Below are 11664 nucleotides of genomic sequence, written 5' to 3'. Positions count from 1 at the left end.
CCCTCCCCGCCGGGAAAGGCGCACGCGCCCGCCCCGCGTCACCTCACGCGGCCGGCGCGGCCGTTACCCTGCGGCGGAGCCGTTGGGCTCGCGCTGCTCGGGCGGAGAGCGCAGAGGGAGCCCGCCGGGCTCCCGCCGGCCGAGAAAGGAAGGGGAGAGGAAAGGGGCGCTGCTTTGGCTTCAGCCGCCTTTGAAGGCATGTAAACGGGGCTCAGGGCCCACAGGAACCACCCTCCACTCGCGAAGAAGGCCATTTCACCCGCTTAAAGCCAAAAGGTGTGAGCAGAGATACGTGAGCGTTGTTTCCGAGGGCATCGATTACAGGTACCCCACTTCCATACCACAGCAAGGTACTGGTTCCAGGGCTGTGAATGAAACCACTGTAGCATGCTGCAGCACTTGAGGCCTGGGCACGATTCTGCAGCTGGTACAGTCCTGTCCTACAGTCACAGGCAGCAACATCTGTGTATCAGTTAACCTGGTGATGCTAATTATGCACCTACATGTGTCTTTTTACTACCTAAGGATGAAGCCGGGATGAGATAAACTACTTTGATGATTATTCTAGCATGTTTCTAAAACAAAGTCAAGTCTTGCATCACACAGGCACTTCCCTTTTTGGGTAAGAGCTCAGACAGTCTTCCCTCACACTGAATAGAAAAACTGAATTTAAGAAAGGCCACTGGGGGGAAAAAAAGATACTAGAACCATTAAGACGCACTCCTGTTAGTGCTAATATGCCAGAATAAATCGATTCAGCTTTAATATATTGATTTTGCACGTACTTTTTCCATTACAAATTGAGAGTCAAGGAGAAAGGTCAGTGACAGCTAAAGTGCCAATTAACATGTTTAGCTGAAAATTAGTCTGCCCTAATAATTCACATGTTGGCAGGAGTACCATTATAGCAATCTCATTTATGTTGTAGCCCCTAAAAGGCTGTTATTCCATCTGTAGGGACATACAGATGTTTAGACATTTGTTACCCCCTTCCCTTCTCCCAGTTTCCCCACTTTCTCTCCTGTTATAATAGACCTTGACCGTTTCTAGGTCCTTTCACTTTCTATACTAGAGAGAACAGGGAAGAGTCCTGTTTTTAAAGATGCTTTGAAGCAAATAGCACCCTCTTTAAGGACTGACTCAATGGCTTTTAGAATGATTATCTAAGAGAAGCAAGCAGCAAGTAGCAGTGGAATAGAGCAGAACATATTACTTATATATAAGTTCATAAGCTTACCTTAACTGGAGTTCCAAAAATTGATCTGAAATTGATCTTTGTTGCTGTTTGTTTCATTCACATTTAACTGCCTCATGATCTTCCTACAAAAGGTTCCATTTACCATGTGAAGGATGTGTGTGCTATTAGATAAACAGTACTATTAGACGGTTAAGAAAGGCGAGTTGTCACTGTTGTAAGCCACATTTACACAACCTATTTACTGTAGGAGTCTAATAATTTTTATCCCTTAAGCTAAAATTTAAGGTAAAAGTGTCTATTTTAAAAGGTATTCTCATATGTAATACATGAATATAGGAAACAAGCTTCTACTTGTTTTCTTTTTAGTCTTCAAAAACTCAGAAGTTCCAGCGTAAGAGTCTCCTTGAGGTTGCTATGCGCTTGGAACACAATGCCTTTAACTGCTAGCAGGAATTCCTATTCCTTGAATCAAATGGAGAAAGATTACTTCTACATGAACTAGCCACTAGTGAGGGTTATGTTGGCATTATTCCATTGTGTTTTTTATAGAATCGGCATTTTCAAATCCTTTCCAGGAACACTAGTTTGCAAGTTGCAAACTGAACATGCTAATATTTTTGCCTCCCTACTTTGTATCAGGTAGCCCAGGGAAGAGCAAAAGTAATCACAACCGTTATGTAGGGTTCAGGGGGATCACTTGTGAAAGAGAGGATTAAGAACTGTGAAACATACAGCACAGCTTATTACAGAAATCCAGATGCAGCCTCAATGGCCTTCTGACCCCACTCCGGAACAGAAGGCAAGTAAATCTCTACCACCTACCCTACTAGCAAGGAGCACTTTACCCTGTGTCAGCAATTTGCAACACAGTACAATAGCAAAGCAAACAAAGTTGTCTGTGCTTCTAGGTGCTTAACATATTCTAATAGCTATTTTTTCCAAGCAAGCAGCGGCTTTTAAATAGCATTTGTTTTATGTTATTGTGATAGAATAGCAGCATATAGAAGTGACTTCTACTTCCATATGTGAGAAAAAAGAAAGCAGCTAATATGGCTTTGAACAATATAAAGTTAAGAATATCAGCCCTGTTAGGACTCTGTTTTGACAAAAACAGACTCTTTTCCAGTTTACATTTTAGAGAGCTAGAGGTGTAGTATATCGTGCAGTCATACATAGCTCAAAGAAATTCTCAGAGGAAAAAAGGCTCCCACTCAGTATGCAGGGGCAGACTTCTCATCAGCTCTTTCTCCAAAGATAGATGTGTTTTAAATGCAAAAAGGAGCCTTAAAGTTGATGTTTCAGGCTCAAAGCTGAAAGTTTTTTTTCCTTTCTCAAAAGGAAGCTATTTTTCCTATTAAACCCTTTACTGTGTTTAATTCAGATCATCAAATACACAGTTCTCTTCCTGTTTTTTTGTTTTGTTTTGTTTCATGGGTTTACCTAAATGAGCAGGTCTCAAATTTTAGATCAGGAACTGTTAGAGAACTCTCTCCTTTCTCCTCTACACGTGGTTATCTGGCTATTCCCTGGCCTGCCTTCTTCCTCTCACCACATATCTCCGCCATCAGAGCATGATGGTCTGGGTCCACCACAAAATCTGCAAGTGCTATCAGATATAGCCCTGGCCCTGTCATACAAACCTCTCCCAAACTTTGGCTTCCAACAGGAAGATCCTTGCATCTTCTACCAGAACCCTCCCAGAGATCCTGTGCTGCCATTTCTACCAGCACCTTTCCATTTCTTCCCTTAGTGGATCCTCCTTTCCTCAGCAAATTCACAGAGGAACTTCTTTTCCACCTTTTCTTGGCTCAGCTAGGTTCCTAGGCAGAATGGGGCAGGGCATGCACGTGCAGGTATGTCTGCCTAAACGGCCATCACTTCGCCTGAACTATAGCCTGACATTCCATGGGAAGGAGGGGCACGTGCAGGTACAAAATGGAATATTCCTGAGGGTTCCCACTTCCAATCTCATAGCCCTTTCTTTCAGTCTGAGAGCCACATAATGTAGTTCATAAACAGAACCTCCCCACTTCAAGATTTTTTTTTTTTATAAGACAGAAGACATGAGCCAGCAAAAACAAAACCGGATCAAAGTGAGAACAGAGGAGAAACTAAGCCAGAAACATGGTTGTAACTATCTCATAAGCAATTTGATACAAAGATCTGTTTATTACCCAACAATGTGACAATATATAAAGACAGTGTGGAATGTGACATTTACAGGGAATTTCTTTGACATGCACATATACTGTTGAAGTTTTAATAGTTCCAAAACATGTTATTAAGCTGAATAAATATTCCCTGCTTCAAAAAATCATTTACTTTTACATAAAAATATATAATATTGCACTCTTTACAAGGCCAGCAATTTTGCATATTGATTTTTAAACAAGTGGAATTCTGCTTTATAAAAATAAGCTTTTATGAGCAACACCCCAGACTAGGGAGCACAAAAGCACCCCTACACCACAAGATTTGTGTTTTATTTCTTTTAAGTAACACACATCACTTCAACATGAGCCAAAAAGCTTTTCAGTCTCTGTTTGACCTTATACTAACATTTGGATAATGAAAAACACGATTAAAGCCATCCCATACAATGCTGCTACAATATATGCAATTTAAAATTCAATTCATACAGTATGCAGCCACTTGCTTAATTAAACCAAAGATCAGTCTTTGTCACAATCTAGAAAACTTTTTGTAGTCTTAAGTTTTTCTAGTTTGAAAAGTTTTTCAAATTTGGAAGTTGCAAAAATTTCTGTAAAGACTATTTGAAGTTTGCAAAATGTACAGATTTCTTGTGTTCATGTTTTCTTCATCACAACTCGACATTCCCAATTACAGTGTTTTCAAGGCAGATGAACCTTAAACATGAGAAGATAAAGCAGTTCATCTGTATGGCAATAGTGGAATATGTAAAGGATGAAAAGACAAAACAATTTAAAAGAAAAAATGCAGCTACATCAGGCATAAGTAACATTGTATTATGCCTTTCAGATGACTATTTGGTACAACGTCAGTCAGGTTTAGAGGCCTTAAAAGCCATCAATTGAAATGTTAATTTTTGATCTGGCCTAAGACTTCAAATTTTAAGCCTTTCACAATGGAGGCTTATTTTTTTACTCTCAAAAAAAATAGCACCTAGGAATAAATAGCATATTTGCACAATGTATCGGTGTAAACTCTTCCAAATCATCTCATGCTTATGAACATTGATTATTCAGGCAGTTAGATTCAACCATTTTACAGGGTATTTAACTTCAATGACACTCAAACAGGAACACACCTGTACCTTCCTTAATACTTTTTTTTTTTTTTTTTTTGAGAGCTCGGGAAGATAAGTTTGTTATATGTGTATATACGTATATACATATAGATATATACACACACATACACATATATATGTATATCCTGCCACAGAATCACAATAGCTAGTGTTACAAATCTGTGGAGTTAACACTTTACATTGGGGAAAACAAAATACACCCCCCCCCCCAAAAAAAAAAACCAAACCCGATCTAACTATTGCTTCACGATGCCAAGAGATGCCTGCCCATCACTAAGACACAGGTATTTTATTTTTGACTGTTGTAAAGACTATTATCCTATCTCAACAGAGAAGACAGCAAACATTACAAAAGATAACAGAAATTTAATTTTTAGCATAACAATACCATAAAATGGTGCAAAAAGCACCTACTGAGTTCTTTGCTTCTCAAAAAAGCAATTTGGAATCATCTTGGATTTTTAAGTTTTGGGTCAATTATCCCAGAGCCCACTATACCACAGTCAAATCAGAAATATATATATATATGCTGCCATTTTCATAAATAAAAGAACTTTACACTGCTGATATTTTACAACAGAAAAGACGGGGAAATCACTATGACTGATCCAATTGTTGAAATACTTGTGTCCAAGAAGTGATTTAAAAAAATACTATTATATTTTATATTGCAGCATTTTGACTTGTAGGTTAGAACATTTATGTGATACTTTGCTGGTATTTGAATATATGACCAGAGCTTCCCGGTGACCTTAATATTCTTCAAGTTTATGCATGTGTATACCCAATTTTACAACAATCTTAGACTGCTGTTTCTTTCTGTCTTTTTTTTTTTTTTTTTTTTTTAAATCTACTCAGTCATTTTAGAGATATTTAAACTATTTCAAAAATCCAGTTAACTAAGATATTCTGTAATATATTTTGGAGTTAAAGTGCATCAGAGACATAATGAGTCAGCAGCAAAAAGAGTTATCACCCAGCTGCATAGCTGCTAAGGAATGAATAGAACATGGGTAGCTTCAAGCGCTGCTGGTCCTTTCGACACCAAGCTATAACATTTCCATCACTATTAGCTGTGAACAAGTGGTGACCATCACAGGAAAACGTTAGGCTGAAAAACAAGAGAAAAAAAACCTATTTTTATATCAAATTTCACTATTTAAAATAGCAGAGAATATTAAAAACACAGGAATACAGCCAACAAAAACTAACTCTCAAGTAGGGGAGTCCCAGCAACTACATTAGCACAGTAGTGTCTGCCAATACCTACTTATTCAGTTTTGTAACCAACTAACCTGACCTGCAGTTTTGTCCAACACTTTAACACGTCATGTAGTTTAGTACTTTCCTTTATTTGCAGCGTCAAAGAAATACAGACGGCTGTGCTGATCCTACTCACTCCCTGGGCTGTGCGTTCTATCTTCTGAAACTAAATCTGTCAGGTTTCGTGACACAGCATAGGACTTTTGTTCAATCGGGTATTTCCTAAGCTATAACAGCAGTGAAACCCTCCACTCATGCCAAGGGTATTGTTAGTGAGCATCAAGATCAACATTCATTTACCATCTCATGTAAGCAAACTTCTTTTAATTATTCAATAGCTTCTCAATCATTGTCGGCAAGCTTTGTGAAATATGTTTCTTAAAGGAGATAACTGAATGACAGTAACTGCTATCAGACAGTGCTTTTTGTTTCTGAAAACCAGTGACTAGTGGTTTTTCAAATGGTATTTCAGCAACGGTCACAATATAAGATTCATAGAAGTGATCTGTTCAGTGAATTACTCCACCATGGGAAATGATTTCTGTACAAAGGGACAGATGTCCTTCTGGGGAGATCAAGGATTGGATGCTTTGACTGTGTTCTGAAAACACTTTGGCATAAGAATAATTCTGCTTATATAAATGATCAAGGGGACTCTCTAGTGGGCAAAATTACACAAGCACTCTAAAATGGCAGCTTCTAGGCCTTAACTTAAATTTCATTTTCTCCACTGTTTCCCTCCAGCCTCAGAAAAAGCAGCTGAGGGGACATGCATTGTCTTCATTTATTTCTGAGGGAGAAAAACCCCTCATGTCTGCTTGAGTCTGCTCAAGTTAAAAGATTATCTCATGAACAGCTCCTGGAGAAAAACACTAAACTTAAGAAAAAAGAATAGCTATTGTTCAGTTCTCAAGGGAATCCTCTGAATTTCAATCTGTGTTTATCTTGTCCTGCTAACAGGAGAAACTAGTTATGTACTCTGTTTGTAATGATAGTAATCTGTGCTCTTTTCACTTCCATGACTAATTAGTAGGACTGCATGTCTGTTTTCAGACATGGTTGTTTATTTCCTGTCCTCACGTCAAATCCACGTTCAATGCTCAAGGCCAGTTATTAGTTTTGTTTTCAAAGAAAAATACATTTACTGTTAACTTAATCTTTTTACCTTACAATAGGTTTGGCTGACTTTGAAAATGTTATTTCTCGCACTGGCTTCAAGTCCCACGTACTCCACAGCCTGAAAGAAAGTAAATTTTCTTTTGCAATTCATTTTAAATATTTCCATGTTAAACATAACTAATTTAGCAACTGTTAAGTTTAGAAACTGGACATTAGTTTGTCCAACTTCTTTAAATATCAGTATGACTAAGTCTACATGCTCTCAAAATACAAACCTAAGTTATAAAGTGTTGTAATAAATATAAAAATTCAAACGCTTACCTTACAACTCCATTTTCTAGCCCCCCTGCAATCACGTTGACAGATATTCCTTCAGGCTGGTTAGAGAAAGCAACAGAGCAAATACTTTCCCTACAGTGTACGTGTCCCACGAGATCACCGTTAACCGTCCAAAGTCTCAAGTCACTACCCCCTCCAACTGTAACAGAACATAACATGGCAGTATTAGAAGAAACCTAAACCACAGTGAGGGTTATGCAACAGAATTTAAAAGTTTAAAAAAAAAAAAAAATTCAGCTTCTCAAAGGATCAAAAGGTTTAAAATGACTCAAAGTCACATGTGCTGCAGTACACAGTTCTCTTGTGTTCTTTTGTCACAGTGAGCATGTGTACCACCAAGCCACCATCAAATGGTTTAGAAGATCTGTCACTTCAGATCTATGAGACGTTGTACTTACCGAATACTCTATCAATTTGTTTTTAATGAACAATTTTCATGTAGTAGGAGGGATACACGAGGAAGGAATTCATATCATCTACTTTAAGCAGCTAGTTCTTGAACTTCAAGTTAGGTCTGCCAGGACCTTGTCTCAAGTCTTTATAAAGGAAAAAGGGATACAGCTGTATACACACACACACTTCCACCCCCCACGCTTTTATTTGCTCTTTTGGATTGCTGGATAATTAACACACACTTGGATACCAATATAATGACACATCTCATGATCTATCTGGTCTACAAGTCAAAACAATTTTTCTTGATCCCCAAATGTACCTGAATCGCAAACAGTTGCGATATCACCAGTTGTTTCACTAGCTGAAACTGCAGTCACAGGACTCTTGTGTCCAGCCAGGCTCTGGACATAGCACAGCCTGAAGAGAAGCAGAACAAGCCTAGAGTTCAGACTCAAACACAGAAAAGGTTCTTTGAAAAATATTTAAGAGTTATCCTCATTCCAAGCAACATTTTGTAGAATGAACGTGAATAATGCTGTTACGCAATGCCAGCACCCGTAACAGGAAGAAAACACTGAAGTTTTGCTTCACGTTGAGATATGCATGGAACACATTCTATTAATTTAAAGCGTAAAGATACCAAAAAGCTGAAAACAGGCATTTACAAGCTAACCAATAGTAAGACTTATACGTATACACTTGTACCTGTTCAAATCCCAAATAATGCACGTTCCATCTTTGCTGACACTTATCATTATACTGTATGGCTTGCACACAAACAAGCTTGTTATCTCTGCTGTGTGACCGTACAGATGGACTTGCGACTCCATTTCTATCTCAGAAGGCTGAAAAACATCAAGATGTAATGTGAACTCAAGACTGAGGTGTTAAAGCCTTTTTCTGAAAAGGGACAAGTTTCATTCTTAGATTTCCACTGATGACTCCCATTGCTTTTAATTGAATCAAACTAACAATCTTGTTAATGCTTTATATGCGATAAAGCATACATATCATTAATGTTCAATATTTTTGCTTTTAGTGCTTTAGTCTAAGCAAGTATTTTTCCATTGTCCAATGAACTGAAGTGTCACCTGTAAGAAGGTACTGTACTTTTTCTGTCTCACCTACAGACCTTGAAGTCAGCTGATTCATTTTCCGCAAGACTGTGCTGCTTCCATATGATATAGAAATGACAGATAGTCCTCAGTATTTTAGTTATCTAGAGGATGCACTTGGAAAACTGCAGGAGGAAAACAGCTCAGCAGGTAACACCCAGTGCGTATGATAAATTACTGGGAATTCTTCAAGTTAGTGCTAAGATCTTCAGTACTACCAAGCTAGAAAAATAGGCAGGAAATCAATAGTCTAGAAATTGCTAGGAGAAAAAAAATTAGAGCAGCAAATTAAACATTGAACACAAACTGTATTCAGTTTCTGTCATTTGAAGTGATTCAGACGTCCTGAAAACTGGCTCTAGACTGAAAGAGCTGCTTAATCAGAATATCAGTGTTTTATTTAAGAATATTTGCTGTACAGAGATTAGAATAAGCTCTGCAAAAGAAAGGAAGATTTTTCTGCTGTATTTCCTCAAATGCAGCAAAGTACCTTGTCCGCATATTTGTATGAGGGTACACAGGATATATAATAACAGGTCTACAAACTCGAAAGTAGAAACGGACAAGTGAAAGAATGTATGGAGACTTTGCTCTTAGTTTATAGAAAGTTCACATTTTTGTGCTAAAAGGGATGATATAATCTGTGTAATACTGCAACAGTTAGTATCTGAGCAAAGCAAGATTAAATGTTTAATACTCATGACAAATACCTGTCTTAACCAAATTACAGTAAAAAACAGGAAGACCTGTCATTTTGCTCTTGCTACTAACTGAGCGTCTATCTTCTGCAGTAAAACATACTTAAGATACCACACAGTTTTCAGAATAACAACTGGATGCTCTCTCAGATATACAGATCCTTCCTTAATCCTTGCTCAGTTTAGAAAAAAAATACACGAACCTTTTTTCATTATAAGTGCAACAGTCAAGATTTCTGATTTTTTCATGAACAACTGATTTTGATATCCCTTTTACTATGCTCCGCCCACCCCTTTTAGGTGGTTGCCTGTTGTTCTGCATTTCAACACCTGAACTGAAAGGAGAAGTTACCTTTAGCATCTTGTCTCTATAGTGCTGATCGCAATGGTTCCCTGATCTTTCACTTGGTTACGGTAATATAAAATGAGACAAGCTAGAATTTTAGCACAAGCTATATTCTTAAGTTATTAAGTTAAGAAGTAATTACTGCATGCCTAAAATGCCATGCCCTTTTTCCTCCTGGCTTGCTTTTATGTGATGACCACTAAAACAGTATGTAGATGTAGAGGAAGCACACATTTATGCATCTATCTTTAAGTAGTGCCTCTTTCTATTGGCTTAACCTAAATGATTGTTTAAGGCACTTGAATGGAGAATTTACATAATCATTGCCCAGTTTTAATCTCAAACAGACAATTAAAATGCTTCCCCTTTCTGCTTACAAGACAAGCCTAACAGTCAGCAAGTAGAAGCTGGAAAAAGTCACTTGCAAAATCTGAAACACTTGGCTGAGTTTTTAACGAAGACATGACTTATTTATCAAGATAAATCACAACGGCAGAGTTCTTCATGTGCTTTTTAGCCATCTTAAGCAACAGCTAGGGAAAACAGACCATTTAAAGTACAACATGGAGCTATTTTTGAATGTTGACAGCATGGCTCTTTGGACTTCCATATCCAGTTAACAACATACCTGCTTTATGCCTATGTGTTAAGTTTACAGAAACATGAATCAAGGCAAAGTGGTCACGTTTCAAGTACTTCGTTATAACAGACTGTTCACTTTATCACTACAGAGCTGACTAGATGCATTCAGAACACACGCTAGGCTGAGATAACTGACTGCTAGGCTCAGATAACTGACTTGACAGGAGCTGCAAAAATTGTCAGCAAGGTCAATCCGCCTGGGGCATGTAAAACTGTCAGTGCTGAGGAATTCAGCAGAGATGGTCTCAAAAAGACACCCATGCAGCAAAAAAGCAAACAAAACAAAACCCACTTGTTTCTAGGAAACACAAGGGACTTAAGAATCACGAGCATACGTTACTAGAGTTTCTTTTCAGCACTGCAGAGAACAAGAATAGTGAATTTCTATTTTAGTACTTCAAAATGTTTTAATTGCAATCCAAATCTCAGTGCAGATTATTTACAAGATCACTATTCTGGTGAGCAGTTAAGCTATTGACTTAAGGGCCAACTGAATTAGGCTTGCAGGGTTCGAGTCCTACTTTAGTTTTTAAACTCAGAGCTCCTGAGCTCAGAAAATCTGAGCAGCAGATCACCAAAAACTGGAAGAAAGTCAAGGAGGTAATCATTGTATGTTTGTGCTCTTCTCGCAGTCTAAGCATCTTTTCGTTTGCTACTGTTGAAAACAGGAAACTGAGTATAGTGGGTCATATCAAAGTTCCATCTAGTCCAGCCTACTGTAGTGACTGAAGGGTATAAAACAGTACAAGTGTGTTTGCCGGTGTCTGTACCTTTATCAAGCTAAACTGGAGAAAGCAGTTACTTTAGCTGTTGCTATGGGTAATGCTGTAGACATACCTAAAATGACTAGTCAAGAATGTTAAACGGTTAAAGTGAAGAGCAGTAGAGGCTAGTGCTGGAAAAACTCAGACAGAAGCTCTGAGAGTCTGAGGCAGAAAATACATTTCAAGTTCTGTTTGTTTTCATACCATACTTACTACCACATAGCATCAGAGATGTTTCTACTAGTAGCTCAGCAGCTTCCACTAGCGTATTAAGTGATACAAGTTACATCTGTTACTTCCCTCTTCCCAGCCTTTCCCCTTGAGGAGCATGACATACACTGAAAAGGCTGAGTGATTAATATACATGCTATCACAGATTTCATCCTGGCTCTCTCCAGCACAAGTAACCTCTGTATTTGAAGGTGGCATTTGAAGTGTGGCTTACTTTGAGAAAAGGTGTTCCACAATTTCAGTCAAGGTTTTGAAAGGCTGTCT

At 38.2% G+C, this 11664-nt stretch overlaps 1 protein-coding gene across 11 annotated transcripts in view; it reads right to left on the bottom strand.

Moving 5' to 3' along the window:
* Window positions 1-3337: 3337 nt before the first annotated feature.
* The window catches only part of LYST (lysosomal trafficking regulator), a 148884-nt gene continuing 140557 nt past the window's right edge, over window positions 3338-11664 (bottom strand). For all 11 annotated transcript variants that reach the window (XM_068938957.1, XM_068938956.1, XM_068938952.1 and 8 more), the window contains 5 exons: window positions 8310-8449; window positions 7924-8021; window positions 7191-7347; window positions 6916-6987; window positions 3338-5598 (listed from right to left, as the gene is read on the bottom strand). In XM_068938957.1, coding sequence (XP_068795058.1) covers window positions 5460-5598; window positions 6916-6987; window positions 7191-7347; window positions 7924-8021; window positions 8310-8449 — 606 coding nt within the window. In that variant the 3' untranslated portion in view covers window positions 3338-5459. The remainder of the gene's footprint in view (window positions 5599-6915; window positions 6988-7190; window positions 7348-7923; window positions 8022-8309; window positions 8450-11664) is intronic.

This window comes from Struthio camelus, chromosome 3 (assembly GCF_040807025.1).
Source record: "Struthio camelus isolate bStrCam1 chromosome 3, bStrCam1.hap1, whole genome shotgun sequence".
Lineage (NCBI taxonomy): Eukaryota > Metazoa > Chordata > Aves > Struthioniformes > Struthionidae > Struthio > Struthio camelus.
Note: the sequence above shows the minus strand (reverse complement) of the source record. Positions and strands in the feature narration are given on the sequence as shown.